At 40.5% G+C, this 19,009-nt stretch overlaps 1 protein-coding gene across 3 annotated transcripts in view; it reads right to left on the bottom strand.

Annotated features, from left to right (window-relative positions):
* The window catches only part of EEIG2 (EEIG family member 2), an 86,572-nt gene extending 67,811 nt beyond the window's left edge, over positions 1–18,761 (bottom strand). Inside the window, exon 1 of one of the 3 annotated variants that reach the window (XM_064588727.1) lies at positions 18,490–18,761. In XM_064588727.1, the coding sequence (XP_064444797.1) occupies positions 18,490–18,626 (137 nt within the window). In that variant the 5' untranslated portion in view covers positions 18,627–18,761. Of the gene's footprint in view, positions 1–1,530; positions 1,677–18,489 lie in introns of those variants that run through there. The other 2 variants (XM_045897073.3, XM_064588726.1) reach the window with 2 other exon arrangements.
* Positions 18,762–19,009: the final 248 nt, after the last annotated feature.

Raw genomic sequence — 19,009 nt, forward strand, 5'->3', positions numbered from 1 at the left:
TACATTCAGACTACCTAATTATTATTTGGTGATAAAAAGAAATGAGCTATCAAGCTATGAAGACATGGAAGAACCTTAAAAGCATATTATTGAGTGAAAGAAGCCAATCTGAATAAGGTTACCTACTATATGATTCCAAGTATATGACACTCTAGAAAAGGCTAATCCAAGGTGCCTGGGGTTAAGGAAAAGGAGGGATGAATAGATGACAAAGATTTTTAGGGCACTGAAACTATTCTGTATACTGTAAGGGTGGATACATGTCAGAACACATTTGTCAAAGCCCACATGATATAGAACACCAAGACTGAACCTGAATGAAAACCATGGGTTTCATCATGGGTGATAATGATGTGTCAATGTAGGTCCATCAATTGTAACAAATATACCCTCTGGTGGGAGATGTGGATCCTGCTCCCTGAGCACATCTCTGATTCCAGCAACTCTGTCACAACCTCATTCCTTTCACACATACTTTTCTTTACAATCACTGAGGCCTGCATCTTCTAACCATTTTGTTTTCCTATCTATCTTCCTGGCCTGGTTTCTTTCCTTATGAAGGGTGGACCCCATGAGCGACTGCTTAAAATTCCTTTCTCACCAACACTCTAATTCCCTAGCCTCCTTGGCCTTTTCACATACCTACAACATCTAAACCTCGATGAAACCTTCTATCCATTTTTTCCTATCTCAAACCTATGAGCACTGCTGGAGAAAAATGCATGAACATACACACACTGCCATCACTAAAATTCATGGGTTTTTTTAGAGAGAGAGAGAGAGAGAGAGTGCAATCATGGGGGGAGGGGCAGAGGGAGAGAGAGAGAATCCCAAGCAGGTTCCATGATCAGTGCAGAGCCCAACACGGGGCTTGATCTCTGGACCCTGAGATCATGACCTGAGCCAAAATCAAGAGTTGGGATGCTTAACTGACTGAGGTGCCCAGGTGCCCCTAAAGTTATGTTTTAAATTCTAGTTGGGCCTTTTGGATTTGTCTTTGGTCAGCTTTCTCTCCTCACTTATAGAAGCTTTTCTGATCTTTTATCATTATCCTCATGTTCCTTTTCTCCCTTTTGCAGTTGCTACTGAGAAAGCTAAGGTTGTCAGATGAGAATTCTCTTAAACTCCAGCCTTAAGCCAATCTACTAACTGCATAAGTCACTCCTCTGCTTTTGGTTCCGTAGATCCTACAGTATCAAAATTAAGTCCAGACTCCTTTTAGAGACCATTCTCTCTCCCTCTCTTTATGTGTCAGCAGTAATACACAATTATAGTAGCGCCCCTCCCCCTCCCGCCTTATCCGTGGGGGATATGTTCCAAGACTCCCACTGGATGCCTGAAATCCGATAGTATGGAATCCTATGTGTACTATGTTTTTTCCTATGCATACATACTTATGATAAAGTTTAATTTATAAATTAGGCACAGTTAGAGATTGACAAAGATAACTAACAATGGAACAGAATTATAATATACAGCAACAAAAGTTATGTGAATGTGGTCTCTCTTAAAATATTGTACTATACTCACCCTTCTTTTTGTGATGTGAGATGATGAAATGTCTGTGATGAGTGAGGCAAATGACAGAGGCATTGTGACATAGCCTTAGGCTACTGCTGACCTTCTGACCAAATGTTAGAGGGAGGATCATCTGCTTCCTTACCGCAGCTGACCTATGGTAAATGAAACTGCAAAAAGCAGAACCATAAATAAGGGTGGAAAATGCTACACACAGGTATCCCTCACTTTCTGAAAGCTTGTGTCTTGCCATTTCACATTTAAAAAGACCTACATTGGTGCCTGCTAAATGAAAGAAATCTGAAGAGGATTTTTGCTTTCAAGAAAAAACTGTTACTAGAATAAGGTGGATCTTTCCTAAATGTGAAGTGCCGGAATGTGAATTTTTGGAAAGGGGGGGTGGTACTCTCTGCCTTATGCCACTGGCTTATGAAAGATTTCATAGGAATGTTCTACGTTGGATAGCGGAGTAAATCTGTATTCATAGTGCTCCCAGTACATACCATGCCCGTTCTTTGCCACTGTGTATATGTACTGTTCCTTCTGTCATTTCATTTCCTTCTCCAGCTAGACTTTTTTCAAAACCTTGCTAAGGAATTCTCTTCCATTGCACCCCTGCCCCCCGCCAAAAAAACCAGTTAAACACTTCTTTCTACCTTTTCTTGTATTTATTTTTTACTACTGTAAATTTTACACTGCATGGAAATTTTTCATAAAGGCAATTAAAAGGACAAATTTGGGTAAAATGACTAGTGGGTAGAAACAAGAATTATAAGAATTGAGTGAGAGGTAAAATCAGAGTGGGACAGTGAGGAAAGATTTCATCGAATTCAACAGACAACCGACATTTGTTAAGGACAAAGTATGTGTAGTAAACATTGCAGGCAAGCAGTGGGTGGATTGTAGGTTGGGACAGGTATGGGCATAAAGCCAATGAGACATTTGATTTAGTTCTTGAAGAATGGTTGGAATTTGAATCAACTACAAGAATGGTGAAGAAGAGGTGGGAAAAGGAGAGCACCAAGGGGATAGAAACACACAAACATTTGGCTGCTATAAGCTGACCAGTCTTGGCTAAAATGGGTGATTTAGGAAGAGCATTATTAGGAAATACAACTGAAAGCCTAATCATAGAATCCTGGAGTCAGAAAGAGCCATGAGCACCATCTATGTCACCAATCCTTCTAATGAAGGACAGCATTCCTGACAAAAGGACAGGGTACTGAGGTAGCCTATTCACTCCTGTATTCCTCTAAATATTAGAGATTACTTTTCTAATATTATACTGGATAGAGACATGCCTTCTTTAACATGTCCCCAGTGATCCTAGGTTCTGTCCTCTGATGCACCCAGCATAAGCCTATTCCTTCTTTATGGGACAGTCTTTCAAAAATCTTTCATTTAATTGATTTGTGACCTGGAACAAATTATGTTGCTTTTCTGAGGATCAACTTTCTCATTTCTAAAACAGTGATGTGATAGGGGTGCCAGGGTGGCTCAGTAAGTTAAGCATCTGACTTTTTTTCTTTTTTAAAGATTTTATTTATTTGTCAGAGAAAGAGAGAAAGAGAGAGAGCACACATAAGCTGGCTCCCCACTGAGCAAGAAGTCCGATGCGGGACACAGTCCTAGGACCCTGGGATCATGACCTGAGCCGAAGGCAGATGCTTAACCGATTGAGCCACCCAGGCATCCCAAGCATCCTGACTCTTGACCTCAGCTCAGGTCTTGGTCTCAGGGTTGTGACTTTGGCCCCGTGTTGGGCTCCACGCTGGGCATGGAGCCTACTTAAAACAAAACCCAAAACAAAACAGTGGTGTGATCGAGGCTAACTGTCCCCTGATATCTGTCCTCCCCTTCTCTTTATCATAATTGAATCTTTTTCTGGGCACTTGACATCCAGCAAAGACTACATTTCTCAACCTTTCTTGGGGCTGGATGTGGCTTTCTGCTTAAGTTCTGGTCAATGGGCTCTGGGCAATAGGGACCTCCCCTTCCCCTTTCCTTCTTTCTAGTGGCTAGAATTCGGATGTGGGGTGAACTAACTTAGTCCCTGTGGATGAGAACAATACTGGGCATGACAGAGCAACAAGATAAAGCCAGGGCCCCTGACAACTTGACAGAGCAGAGCCACCACATCAGCTTGGAATTTATAGGAGAGAAATAAACTTCTATACCTTTTAGGCCATTTATTACTTTTTAATATATGTGTTACAGCACCCAGCATATATCCTAACCCAAAAGGAGATAACACCTCTACAAAAGGGATTTTATAAGAATTAAATAAAATTAAGAAAGTAAAATATACATACAATTTTTTTGTTTTATTATTTGAAGACTATCATCTCCTCTCTTGAGACTCACCTCATAATTCAAGATTCTTCAGAATCTTTTTTTTAAAGATTTATTTATTTATTTGAGAGAGCGAGAGGGAAGGGAGGGGGGCAGAGGGAGAGGGAGAGAGAAATAAGCAGACTCTGTGCCAAGCACAGAGCCCGATGCAGGGCTCTATCTCATGACCCTGAGATCAGGACCTGAGTCGAAACCAAGAGTCAGATGCTTAACCAACCATGCCACCCAGGCACCTCAGATTCCTCAGAATCTTTATATACTTCTCTGGATCTCTATTCAATAGTATCCCTCAAAGGCTTATACCCCAAACTGAACATTAATTCTTTATAAGCCATGTACATAGAACAGCATATACTTCCCCTAATGACTTCCTTTTATATTTAATTTAGGGGTCTCTGTGTTATTGTCATCCTTAGCAAAGCTACAACAGATCCTCTCTCCAAATATCTGTATTCTTTCAATAAATATTTATAAATTGCCTACTGTGCAAGACTTAGTGATATAATAGTGAATATTAACTTACTGGTGTAAAATGGCATTAATAATATTTTTACAAGGCACAACTATCCAGTAATGAGACTGAATTTTGAGGACTTCCTGCTGGAATGTCACACCTTGGGGGGAAAAAAGCATATGCATGAGTACTATGTTTCTTATGTTTGATATACAATAATTTGGGACAAATCTAGAGGGGCCAGGTCTAGTGACCTCTTTAGTGGTGTCACATATGAGAACAAGTTTTCTGAGACTAGCATTCAGAAAAAGTCATACCATATATATTCATTTACAATTTCATTAAAACATAAAAATGAGAAAACATATAACATAAAATTTGAAAGGCAGCAGAATTTAGTGATCAAGAGTGTACCCTACCTCCCAGCTCTGATGTTTACTAACTGTATAACTTTCAATGCCTCTTTGTACTTCTGTTTCCTCAGGTATAAAATGAAAGTAATAACAGCAATAATGTAATAATAGTACCTTCCTACTAGGGGTATTTTGAGGATATAAAGGCTTAGAAAAGTTTCTGGCACATGGGAAAAGTATACAAAAAATGTAAGCCACCATTATTACAATACTGTATTACATGAATAGATGATCCCATTTCTGGTCAGGGTATAAAGAAGTCTGTGACACATACTCAATGGTGAAAAGCTGAACGCTTTCTCCCTAAGATCAGGAACAAGACAAGGATGTCCTCTCTCACCACTTGTATTCAACATAGTACTGAAAGTCCTAGCCACAGCAATCAGACAAGAAATAAAAGGCATCCAAGTTGGTAAGGAAGAAGTAAAATGTCACTATTTGCCGATGACATGATACTATCTATATACAGAAAACCTTAAAGATTCCACCAAAAAACTACCAGAACTGATAAATGAATTCAGTAAAGTTGTGGGATACAAAAATCAATATACAGAGACCTGTTGCATTTAAATACACTAATAATCAAAAAGGAAATTAAGAAAATCCCATTTACAATTGCACCCAACAAAATAAAATACCTAGGAATAAACTTAACCGAGGAGGTGAAAGACCTGTATTCTGAAAGCTCTAAAACAATGATGAAAGAAATTGAAGATGATTGGAAAGCTATTCCATGCTCATGGATTGAGAGAAAAAATATTGTTAAAATGTCCATATCCACACAAAGCAATCGACAGATTTAATGCAATCCCTATCAAATTAGCAACAGCTTTTCACAGGACTGGAACCACAAAAGACCCTGAATAGCCAAAGTAATCTTGAAAAGAAGAACAAAACTGAAGATACACAATCCCAGATAACAATATATACTACAAAGCTGTAGTAATCAAAACAGTATGGTACTGGCACAAAAACAGACAAATCAATGGGACAAAATCGAGAGCCCAGAAATAAACCCATGAGTATTTCGTCAATTAATCCTCAACAAAGGAGGCAAGAATTTGCAATGGGAAAAAGACAGTCTCTTCAACAAATGGGGTTGGTTAACCTGGACAGCTACATACAGAAGACTGAAATTGAACCACTTTCTTACACTATACACAAAAATAAACTCAAAATGGATTAGAAACCCAAATGTGAGACCTGAAACCATAAAAATCCTAGAAGAGAGCACAGGCAGTAATTTCTCTGACATCAACTGTAGCAACATTTTTCTAGACTGTCTCCTAAGGCAAGGAAACAAAAGCAAAAACAAACTAGTGGGATTACATCAAAATAAAAAGCTTTTGCACAGCAAAGAAAACAACCAACCAAACAAAAGACAATGTACTGAATGGAAAAAGATATCTGCAAATAATATATCTGATAAGGGCGTAATATCCAAAATATATTAAGAACTTATACAACTCAATTACCTCCCCCCAATAATCCAATTAAAATAGGTGCAAGACATGAACAGACATTTCGCCAAAGAACATACAGATGGCCAACAGACACATGAAAAGATGCTAAACATCACTCATCATCAGGGAAATGCAAATCAAAACCACAATAAGATATCACCTCACACCTGTCAAAATGGTTAAAATCAAAAACACAAGAAACAAGTACTGGAGAGGATGTGGAGAAAAAGGAACCCTTGTGCACTGTTGGTAGGAATGCAAACTGGTGCAGCCACTGTGGAAGACAGTATAGAGATTCCACAAAAAATTAACCATAGAACTATCATATGATCCAGTTATCACACTTCTGGGTATTTACCCAGAGAATATGAGAACACTAATTGGAAAGGATATATGTACCCTTAGGTTTACTGCAGCATTATTTACAATAGCCAAATTATGGAAGCAGCCCCAGTGTCCATCAATTGATGAATGGATAAAGATGTGGTGTATTTGTGTGCTATAAAAAAGAATGAAATTTTGCCATGTGCAACAACATGGATAGATCTAGACAGTATAATGTGAAATAAGTCAGTCAGAAAAAGACAAATACTATATGATTTCACTCATATGTGGAATTTAAGAAATGAAACTATGAACAAAGAAAAAAGACAAAAAATCAGTCTTAAATATAGAGAATAAACTGGTGGTTACTGAGGAGAGGTGGGTGGGGGAGTGGGTGAAATAGGTGATGGGGATTAAGAGTGCACTTATCATGATGAGCACTGAGTAATGTATAGAATTGCTGAATCACTATATTCTATACCTGGAACTAATATAACACTATATGCTAATTATACTAGAATTAAAAAATAAATAATTAAAAAAAAGAATTCTGGGATGGGAGGAGGGAGGGAGTCCAAGATGGGAGCCTAGGAAGATCCTGAACTCTCACCTCCTCCCACAGATATGCCAAATCTATAGCTACATATGGATCATTTCTCTCTGATAAAGATCTAAAAACTAGATGAAGTACTTTCCACAACAAAGGAAAAAGGGACCACATCAAGATAGGTAGGCGAGGCAGAGACACAGCCTTACAAAAACCCCCCAAAAACCCACTTCTGGTGTGGTGACACAGAATAGGGATGGATCTCACCAGACAGACACTTCTCTGGAGGAGTCAGGGATTGGTGCTCCACAATGGGCCCCCAGTCCCTGGGATGTGAACCACGAAGACGAGCCCCTGGAATGTCTGGCTTGTAAAACCAATAGGTCTAATAGGTAAAACTGTAAAACTCAATAGGTCTGGGAGTCCCAAAGTGCTATAGGAAACTGAGATTCCACTCTTGGAGGGCTCATGTACAGTCTCACTCACCCTGAGACCCAGTGAAAAAATAGCAGTTTGAAAAGAGGCAAGGTTTTGTGTGGGAGAGATTCATTTGCTGATCTGGGGGCATTGGTTGGAGGAGTAGGGGATAGTTTAAATGCTTCCCAGATATGGATGAACTGGTAGACACCACTGTTTCACTCTCCACACTGCCTACCAGCACAGGTGGGTGACCTTGGATGTGGTACCCTCTCACTGTCTTGCTGGGATGGGTCGGGTGAGCAGTCATGGCACATGCTGAGACCAGAGAGCATAAACAGTTGTGGAGTTCTCCTGCTCCCTAGCTAAAGTCTGCCAGCACTGGCTGTTGCAACCCATCCCTGCCCTCCCCTGGCTGGGGCTTTCAAGTGTGAGTAGTTGGGGCATCCTCCCACTCCCAAGCCTAAAGTCAGTGCATGCACACAGACAAGGCACTCACTCTCTTGCTACATTGCTGAATACTACCAGTGCAAGAAGTCAAGACATTTTCCCACTGCTTTTCTAAAGCTGGGGAGTGTGTCCAACCCCCTACACCTTCCAGCTCCTTTACTAAAGCCAGTGGGCATGTGCAATCCATATAGGGGACATCCGTTGATTGTCTGACCCTGGTGGCCAAGAGGACCAGTATTCTAGAGTTCCCCAGGACTGTAACAATCCAAAAGACAGCTCTTGGTAGGCCACTATGCCCTGGGCACTACAAAGACAGCAGACTGAAACACAACCCTAGTCTTCCTGTGAAAAAGGCCTATTTACTTAGCCTGAAGCTTCAGCCTGAGGGATAGGCTTCAGGTTTCCCACACATCTAGAGGCTAAGGAGGCATATCCAGGGAATGTAAACAGGGCAATACCATCCTTGTGCATCCCACTAGCCTTGCTACAGCTCAATGAGCCTTCCCAGATTTTTGCAACTGTTGCCCAGGGTCAAGATCTCCTGGTCTGGAGGCTAAGAGAGATTATGACTGTGGCTCAATTGGATTTTTATATATTTGCGAACTTTTAAAAGCTCCTGCCTGAGAGTCTGACTTCCAAACAAGGTGATAAATGAGATTCCTTCCCTTGGATCACTTGGCACAACCTCAACAACAGGGGCATATCAAGAATAAATCAGGTGGCTTAGATAATCACAAAGGTTTGAGAGACAGCCAAGAGTTAGGGCAATGTTGAGTGAGAATGAGCATCACTTACACAAGGCCACTCCTTCAAGATAGAGAGGTAGCTGTTTCACTTAATACATAGAAAAAACACAGAGAGTCAAGTAAAATAAGGAAACAAAGAAACATGTTCCAAATAGAAAACCAAGACAAAACCTCAGCAAAAGGCCTTAATGATATAGGGATAAGTAATCCACCTGATAGAAAAATCAAAGTAATGGTCATAAAAGTGTTCACCAAACTCTGGAGAAGAACGGATGAACACAGTAAGAACGTCAACAAAGATATAGAAAACGTTGAAAAAAAGTACCGACAGAAGTCACAGAGCTGAAGAATACAATAGCCAAACTGAAAAATATACCATAGAGGTTCCACAGTATACTGGATGAAGGAGAACTATGGATCAGTGAACTGGAAGATAAAGAATTGGAACTCACCCGAACAGAGCAGAAAACAGAAATGAGAATTTTAAAAATGAAGATAATTTAAGGAGTATCTAGGACAACATCAAGTGAAATAATATTTGTGTTTTAGGGGTCCCACAAGGGTAAGAAAGAGAGTAAGTGGCAGAACACTTACTTGAAGAACTATGGCTGAAAACTTCCCTAACCTAGAGAAGGAAACAGATGTCCAGGTCCAGGAGGTCCAGAGAGTTCCAAATACAGTGAACCCAAAGAGAGCTACCAAGACACATTATGATTAAAATAAAAAGTTAAAGAGAGAATCTTAAAAGCTGCAAGAGAAAAACAAAAATTGTTATGTATAAGGGAAACCCCATAAGGCTATCAGCAGAAACTTTGCAGGTCAGAAGAGAGTAGCATGAGATATCAAAGGGCTGAAAGGAAAAAAAAAATTTCCAACCAAGAATACTCTACCCGCCAAGGTTATCATTCAGATTTGAAGGAGAGATAAAGAATTTTCCAGACAACCAAAAGCGAAAGTTCATCACTAGTAAACTGGCCTTACAGATATATTAAAGAGACTTCTTTAAGCTGAAAAGAAATAGAACTAATTATTAATAAGAAAACATATGAAAGTAAAAATCTCACTGGAAAAGGTAAATATAAAGTAAAGGTAGTTGACTAATAACTTATAAAGCTATTAAAAGGCTAAAAGACAAAAGTAGTAAAATTAACTAAAACCACAAGAATTGGTTAAGGGATTTATAAAATTAAATGGTGTAAAAAAGGACACCAAAAACACAATGTGGCAGGGGAGAAAAAAGTGTAGGGTTTTGAACATGTTCAAATTTAAGTTGCTTTCAATTTAAAATAGACTGCTATATACATAGGATGATATATGTGAGCCTTATGGTATCCACAAAGCAAAAACTTATGGTAAATACCAAAAGAAAATTAGAAAGGACTCTGAACACAATACTAAAGAAAGTCATCAAATCACAAGGGAAAACAGAGACAAGAAAAAAAGAGAGGAACTACAATCACCAGAAAACAATGAACAAAATGGCAGTAAGTACATACCTATCAATAATTACTTTAAATGTAAATGGACTAAATTCTCCAATCAAGAGACATAGAGTGGATGAATAGCTTAAGAAATAAGACACATCTATATACTACCTACAAGAGACTCACTTCAGAAGGGCACACAAAGACTGAAAGTGAAGGGATGGAAAAAGATGTTCCATGAAAATGGAAACAAAAAGAAAGCTGGTGTAGCTATACTCACATTGGGCAAAATGAACTTTAAAACAGCCTATTTATAATAAAAATGATTAAGGGCACAACCCAGCAAGAAGATATAACATTTATAAATATAAATGCACCCAACATAGAAGCACCATAATAGGGCGCCTGGGTGGCTCAGTTGGTTAAGCGACTGCCTTCGGCTCAGGTCATGATCCTGGAGTCCCTGGATCGAGTCCCGCATCGGGCTCCCTGCTTGGCAGGGAGTCTGCTTCTCCCTCTGACCCTCCCCCCTCTCATGTGCTCTCTCTCATTCTCTCTCAAATAAATAAATAAAATCTTTAAAAAAAAAAAAAAAAGAAGCACCATAATATCTAAAGCAAATATTAACAGACCTGAAGAGAGAAATTGATAGTAATACAATAATAGTAAGGAACTTACTTACATCACCACATTTATTTACACCCCATTACATGAATGGATAGATCACCCAGATAGAAAATCACTAAGGAAATATTAGCCTTAAATGACATATTAGACCAGACGGACTTAACAGATATACAGAACATTCCATCCAAAAGCATCTGAATACACACTCTTCTCAAGTACACGTGAAACATTCTCCAGGATCAGTCACATTTTAGGCTACAAAACAAGTCTCAATAATTCAAGACTGAAATAATATCATGCATCTTTTCTGACCACAATGGTATGAAACTAGAAATCACTTACAAGAAAAAAACTGGAAAAACTACAAGTACATGGAGATTAAACCACAGGTTACTGAACAACTATTAGGTCACTGAAGAAATCAAGGGAGAAATAAGAAAATACCTAAAGATTAATGAAAACAGAAATACAACATACCAAAATCTATGTGATACAGTAAAAGTTGTACAGGGAAAGTTCATAGCAATACCTCAAAAAATAAGACAAATCTCAAATAAGCAATTTAACTTTACACCTAAAGAAAGAAGAAGAACAAATGAAACCCAAAGTTAGTAGAAAGAAGGAAATAACAAAGATCAGAATGGAAATAAATGAAATAGAGATAAAGAAGACAAATAGTCAATGAAACTAAGATCTGGCTCTTTGAAAAGGTAAATAAAATTGACAAACCTTTAGCTAGACTCCCCAAGAGAAAAAGAAAGATGGCTCAAATAAATAAAATCAGAAACTAAAAGAGAGGGCACTTGGGTGGCTCAGATGGTTAAGCATCCGACTCTCGATTTCGGCTTAGGTCATGATCTCAGGGTGGTGAGATCAAGCCCCATGTTGGGCTTTGCCCTGGGCATGGAGTCTGCTTAAGATTCTCTCTTTCCCCCTCCCTCTGCCCCTCCCTCCCTCTAAAAGAAAAAATTAAAGGGGAGAAGTTACAACTTATATCACACAAATATAAAGGATCATAATAGGCTACTCTGAACAACTACATGCCAACAAATTGTAGAACATAGAAGAAATGGATAAATTCCTAGAAATTTATAATCTTCCAAGCCTGAATCATGAGGAAATAGAAACTGAACAGACTGATTACTAGTAAGGAGATTGAATGATGGCTTCACTGGTAAATTCCACCAAAAATTCAAAGATTAATACCTATCCTTCTCAAACTCTTCAAAAACAAAACAAAACTGAAGAGGGAAAGCTTCTAAACTTAATTTTATGAGGCCAGCATTACCCTGATATCAAAATGAGAAAATGACACCATAAAAAAATAAAAGAGAGAGAGAATTACAGGCCAATATCCCTGGTGAACATAGGTAAAAAATGCTCACAAAATATTAGCAAACTGAATTCAACAATATATTAAAAGGATCATATACCAAAATCATATGGGATTTATTTCAGGGATTCAGGGATGGTTCAACATCTGCAAATCAATCAACATAATATACCACATTAACAAAATGAAAGATAAAAAGCATATAATTGGCTCAATAGAGCAGAAAAAGCATTTGACAAAATTCAACATCCACTTAAGATAAAAACTCTCAACAAATTGGGTACAAAGGGAATGTACCTCAACATAATAAAGGCCATAAACGACAAAACCACAGCTAATATCATACTCAACAGTGAAAATCTAATTTTTTTAGGGGAGGAGGGGCAGTGGGAGAGGGAGAGAGAGCATCTCAAGCAGGCTCCATGCCTAATGCAGAGCCTGATGTGGTGCTCAATTTCACAACCCTGAGATCATGACCTGGGCTGAAATCAAGAGTCAGATACTTAATCTACTGAGCCACCCAGGCACCCATCAACAGTGAAAATCTAAAATTTTTTCCTCTACGATCAGGAACAAGACAAGGATGCCCACTATACTCATTTTTATTCAACATAGCATTGCAAGGCCTAGTCACAGCAATTAGGCAAGAAAAGAGAAATAAAAGGCATACAATTTGAAAATGAAGGGAAACTGTCACTATTTACAGAAGTCATGATACTATAAACAGAAAACCTTAAAGACTCTACTAAAAAACTGTTAGGGGGCGCCTGGGTGGCTCAGTTGGTTAAACGACTGCCTTCGGCTCAGGTCATGATCCTGGAGTCCCAGGATTGAGTCCCGCATCGGGCTCCCCGCTCAGCGGGGAGCCTGCTTCTCCCTCTGACCCTACCCCCTCTCATGCTCTCTGTCTCTCATTCTCTCTCTCTCAAATAAATAAAATCTTTAAAAAAAAAAAACAAAACAACTGTTAGAACTAGTAAATGAATTCAGTAAAGCTGCAGGATGCAAAATTAATATATAAAAATCCGTTGCATTTTTTTTTTAAAGATTTTATCTATTTATTTGAGAGAGAGAGAGTGAGCGAAAGAGCACAAGCGGGGGGAGCAGCAGAGGCAGAACAGAGGGAGAAGCAGACTCACCGCCGAGCAGGGAGCCCAATGTGGGGCTCAATCCCAGGACCCTGGGATCATGACCTGAGCCAAAGGCAGACGCTTAACTGACTGAGCCACCTAGTTGCCCCAAAATCTGTTGTACTTCTCTACAGCAATAACTAAGTAGCATAAAGAGAAATCAGGAAAATAATCCCATTTATAATTGTATAAAAAAGAATAAAATACCTAGGGATTAATTTAACCAAGGAAGTGAGAGACCTATACACTGAAAAGGATAAGACACTGATGAAAGAAACTCAAGATGACATAAATAAATGGAAACATATTCTGGGCTCATGGACTAGAAGAATTAATATTGTTTAAATATCTCTACTTCTCAAAGCAATCTATATATTCAATGCAATCCCTATTAAAATTCCAGTGAACTTTGTCACAGAACTAAAACAAATAATTCTAAAATGTGTATGGAACCACAAAAGACCCTGAATAGCCAAAACAATAACACTGAGAAGGAAGAACAAAGCCAAAAGTATCACACTACCTGATTTCAAACTATACTACAAAGCTGTGGTAATCAAAACACTATGACACTGACATAAAACCAGATTCATAGACCAGTGAAACAGAACAGAGAGCCCAGAAATAAACCCATGCACATATGTTCAATTAATTTAGGACAAAGTAGGCAAGAATATATAATGGGAAAAGGACACTCTTCAACAAATGGTGTTCAGAAACTGGACATGCAAAAAAAATGAAACACAATGTGCAGTGAACTAAAATCTTGAAAACATGAATACATATTCTGGCCAAAGGGAAGAAATCCTTTCAGCTTGTTTACAAAGTAAAAGATCCAATACACAGATGTGCTCATTAGCTTCCCAGACACTCCCTGAATTCACATGGTTTTTTGCCACAGCTCATGTGAAACATGGGAAAGTATTTAGCTATGAGTACACAAAAACATGAACAAAATAAGGCAAACTTGGAAACCCTAAAAATACAGGAAACTTTTCTTCTTATTCCTTTATTAAAGCAGACCAGAAATGAAACTTGTTCTGACAGTCTTAACAAACCTCAAGAGATTTAAATGTTTTTACAAAGGAAGCATGCACTTAAAAAGACTTAGTGTAATTTTCTGTCTTTTTGAAAGGTTCAAAAATATTTTATTAGGCAATAATTTGATTTCAGTTTATTAGACTACTATAATCATACATGTATTTTCTGTATGTTTTATTAACTATGGTATGTAAAACCTGACAATTTTAATAACATTTATTACAAATAAACACCTTCTAGTCTTTATATTTTTTCTAACCTCTTCACTAAACACACTTTTCCAGCAGAAACTCGATCCTTCTAAAATTAATTTTCACTACTAATCTTTAAAAGGGCAAGGAAATTCTAGATGAAAAGTTCAGTAAGCAGGCTTACTTACAATAGACCAGAATCTAAGAAACTCACAATAAATATGTCTCCAAGTGCATATCACTCATTGTCATCTCAATGTAGTGTGTCTAACATATAACCTACCTCCTTGTATCCTCCCCCACAATATACTATCAACAAATACAGGGGCGCCTGGGTGGCTCAGTCGGTTAAGCGACTGCCTTCGGCTCAGGTCATGATCCTGGAGTCCCGGGATCGAGTCCCGCATCGGGCTCCCTGCTCAACAGGGAGTCTGCTTCTCCTTCTGACCCTCCCCGCCTCATGCTCTCTATCTCATTCTCTCTCTCAAATAAATAAATAAAATCTTTAAAAAACAAACAAACAAATACACCTCACACATACCGTGATACACCTCAACAAAACAGAACAAAACAAAGATTCTTCTTGACTTTCTTACTCTGTCATGTCATCAAGGCCTTTGTCATAGCATTATCATGTTATCAGCCACTTATATGAAAAACCTACAAGTTCAGGTACTTACTAGCTCCTGCCTGGGTTATTTTAACAGACTCCTAATTTGTCTCCCCATTTCTCGTCTATGACAAACATCAGCCAACTAGCCAGTTTAAATACCACTTTAATCACAATAGAACTTAGTGCAAGAATCTCAAATTGCCTTTTATCCTATGAGCAGTGGAAAGCAAACTATAATGGTATTCAAAGTCTTTATCTTCTGCTTCTGTTCAATGTGAACTCTCTCTGCAGTCAGGCTGAGCTATCACCAGCTCCTACTGGTGACCTGTTCAAGCTGTCCTCTCATCCTCACTTCCTTGTTAATGCAAATTAATCCTCCCAGCACGCTCCACTGGAAAGCTACTGTGGTTTTGTTTTTTGTTTGGCTGGCAACAGTTTTTTATTTTAAAGATTTAAGATTTAATTAATGTATTTATTTTAGAAGGGGAGGAGCAGAGTGGGGGGACAAGGAGACTCCACACGGAGCATGGAGCCAGATCGGAGCTTGATCTCAGGACCAAGATCATGACATGAGCTGAAGTCAAGAGTGGGACACAACTGACTGAGCCACCCGGGCACCCCTTATTTTTTAAAAAATTAAAATCTGGCATTTATTTATTTTTATTTTTTTTTTAAAGATTTTATTTATTTATTTGACAGAGAGAGACAGCGACAGAGGGAACACAAGCAGGGGGGGTGGGAGAGGGAGAAGCAGGCTTTCTGCTGAGCAGGGAGCCCAATGTGGGGCTCGATCCCAGGACCCTGGGATCATGACCTGAGCCAAAGGCAGGCACTTAACGACTGAGCCACCAGGTACCCCGAAAATCTAGCATTTAATCAGAGATGCAATGCCTAGACTGGCATCCAAGAATTAAAAGTTATGCAATTTAAAAATAATTCCTATCCTTTAGGTGTTTCAAGTTTTCTTTTTTTTTTGTAAAATGAGGTAGCTTTTTTCAAACCAACACTTTTGTAATTGTCAAAGGAATTAAGTATCAACATCTTAAAGGAAGCAAACCCTCTTGGACAAGCGCCTTGTCTTCTCTTTAAATGTTGATTGGGTGTGGATGCCTGGCTGGCTCAGTCGGTTAAGCGTCTGCTTTCAGCTCAGGTCATGATCCCAGGGTTCTGGGATCGAGTCCTGCATCAGGTTCCTGAGGAGCCTCCTGCTCTCCCTGCTTGTGCGTGTGCGCTCTCTCTCTGACAAATAAATCTTAAAAGAAGAATGTTGATTGGGTGCTAGAGCACTGTGATAGCTGTTTTTGGTACATCACCTTACTAAATCCTCATAACAACCCTATATGCCAATGATGGTTTCTATTTTATAGATGGAAACTTTGAGAGGCTGAATAACCCACCCAGGTTTATCATGGTGCAGTTGGGATTTAGATGCAGATCTGCCTCATTCTAAATCCTTGCTCTTAGCTTTACACCAACCACCTCTACCTAACAAGGCACAGGCTCCTTATTATAAATCATTTCCCTCCAAACAGTAGAGGTAAGGCCACATTGTTGTCGGAAGAGAAAGCAGTAAGTTGAACCCAGGATACTCCGCTTTTTCCTTTCCAATTCTTGCAAATTAGAAATCAAATTATACCCCCTGCTTGTTAAAATCATTAGGAAGCTCCCCATTCAGCACAGCACATAATTTTCTCCTTCATCTGGCATCAGTCTGTTTGAAATTAGACAGACCTGTATCAAGATCTTGACATTTTACTTACCACATCTGCAGGCCTTGGGAAAGTTAAGCTTTCTGAGTCTCAGTTTATTCATCCACAAAACGGGAATCCCTACCTCACAGGTTTGCTGTGAGAATGAAATAAGATAATATACTTAAAGGACCCAACCTACATGTATTTGCTGAATAAATGACTGCCTGCAATACTGGAATAACTGACTTGCGAGTAGCAAGCCAAATCAATAATCTGAGGGAGAATGAGGTTAAGAGAGAGGTGCCCTGACCACCAGGTGTCACCAGCGACCCAGAAGAGCTGGTCTAACTGCCAGAAGTGGCAGGGTGGGACCCTGCAGCAAACAGGGTAAGACCCAGGGTAAGACAGTCATTTGCACCTACAGGACATTCAAGAATTGGTTTTGGCTTTTCCACACTTGAAGAGCTGGTACAATATTTGCTGCACCATTTTAAGTCACACTGTTCTCTCACCAGTGTGTTAAAAATGATGGTAGTGCAATTAATTAGCTGAATAGCCACAAAAGATCTGGCAGCACAGTTTAATCTTAAAAAGAATCCTTGGCTAATTTCTTTAATTCTGAGAGTCGATAATGCTTTATACATCCTTTGCTTTGGCCAACTAGCCATTTACATTTTCTGGCTTCTATAGGCTTCAGCGTTGCCACCGCAGACAATTTTCTGACCCCAATTCCACAACCCATTGACCTTATTTCCTTTACACTAATAGGGATGACAGGTAAAAAGAAAGCAGAATATTTTTAGGGTAAAAATAAAGTCTATGAGCAGTAAATTTAGGCAAAATAAGCATTAACTGTTAACCTCTTACCTTGATCTCAGGAACTTAAAAATTCATTTTAAAAGTTTCTGTAAATTTCCTATTTTCTTAAGGAACACTTACCTTACAGCAAATCTGTCAACCTACCAAATAGACCCTACATGACTCAAGGAACACTAGCACCCTTGGCTTCATTCTGTAACCTGCCAATGACTCTCCCTGAGAGTGCCCAGGGGCTCATTTCAAAATGAGGGCATGTCTGGGCTCTCCTTATGGTTCTAAGTCCTTCACATTGAGAGCCACCAGTGGCCACCTCAAGACTGGTAATTCAGTGAGTGTTAGCGCGTAACTGCAGACGCAGCTCTCTGATGAGGCACAGACTGTTGTCTCATCTGCCAGGGAACACTTGACTCAAGTCAAGCCAGATCGGGCCTACCCTGGCCGCATCCTGGGCTTCGGAGTCCCCAGTAAGCAACAAGAGAACAGGAGTTACGCCAAACACAGGTTTCTGTTCAGAGCCAGGGCTCTTGGAACTCAAGCAGTTTGAGTTATTTTTGTTTTTGTTTTAACAACAATTCAAGTTCCACTTTGCATTTCGCAAATATGGAAATGTCTCAAGATAAACCAGAAGTATTCTCTCCCGTCTGGCCATTGCTCCCATTCCCAGAGAATTTAGGAGGGTAGCGCAGATACCGGGAACCATCTGGAATCAGGAAAGCAGGAGCCAAGCCCAGCTGAGATGGACCCATTTGCGAAGCACTTTGTGCAGATCAATAAACTCCTGACTGATTTCAGACTGGTCCCTGGAGAAAGAGAAGCTCGCGAGGCCGGCCTTCCCCCTGGAGCAAATGGGCCGAGGAATGACAAGCAGACCATCGAAGAAACCCCTGCGGGGCAGGCGCGGGCGCAGCGGCTCGTGGGGCGCGGAGGGCGCGTTACCTGGGGGACTCTGCGGAAAAGCTGCCGCCGTCCAGCAGCCGCATCTTGCAGAAGAGGACCCCATTGACGAAGGGCACCGAGGAGAGCTCCTCCAGCTCGAAGTCCACCTTAAACTTAAACTTCTTCTTCTTCATCATCACGAGAGCCAGACGCCGGCGAGCGGGGTGCGGGGGCGGCCCCAAGGGGCGCGCGGGCCGGCGCCGCCGCCTCAGCTCGCCGGAGCCCCGGGCCCGCGCAGCCCCATGGCCGGGGCCGCGAGCTGCGCGCGGGGGCGCGGCCGGGGGGCGCCGCGGGCCGGCCGGAGCCGGGGCAGCGGCCGCCGCCGCCGCCTCTCGCGGCAGCCCGAGCCGGAGCGCGGCGGCGCGGACCCCGCCCGCCCGCGACGAGCGGTCGTGCTGCAGCTCGCCTGGGCTGTGGGCGCCCTTTCGGTGTGCAGTTCGCCGCCGCCGCCGCCCGTCTGAGAGCCGGGAGAGGCGAAGCGTGGAGGACTGCCGCTGCCGCCGCGGCCGCCGCGGCCGCC

The sequence above is a fragment of the Mirounga angustirostris genome, unplaced genomic scaffold, assembly GCF_029215605.1.
Source record: "Mirounga angustirostris isolate CCGP_5_RB_7025 unplaced genomic scaffold, mMirAng1.0.hap1 SCAF_4, whole genome shotgun sequence".
NCBI lineage: Eukaryota > Metazoa > Chordata > Mammalia > Carnivora > Phocidae > Mirounga > Mirounga angustirostris.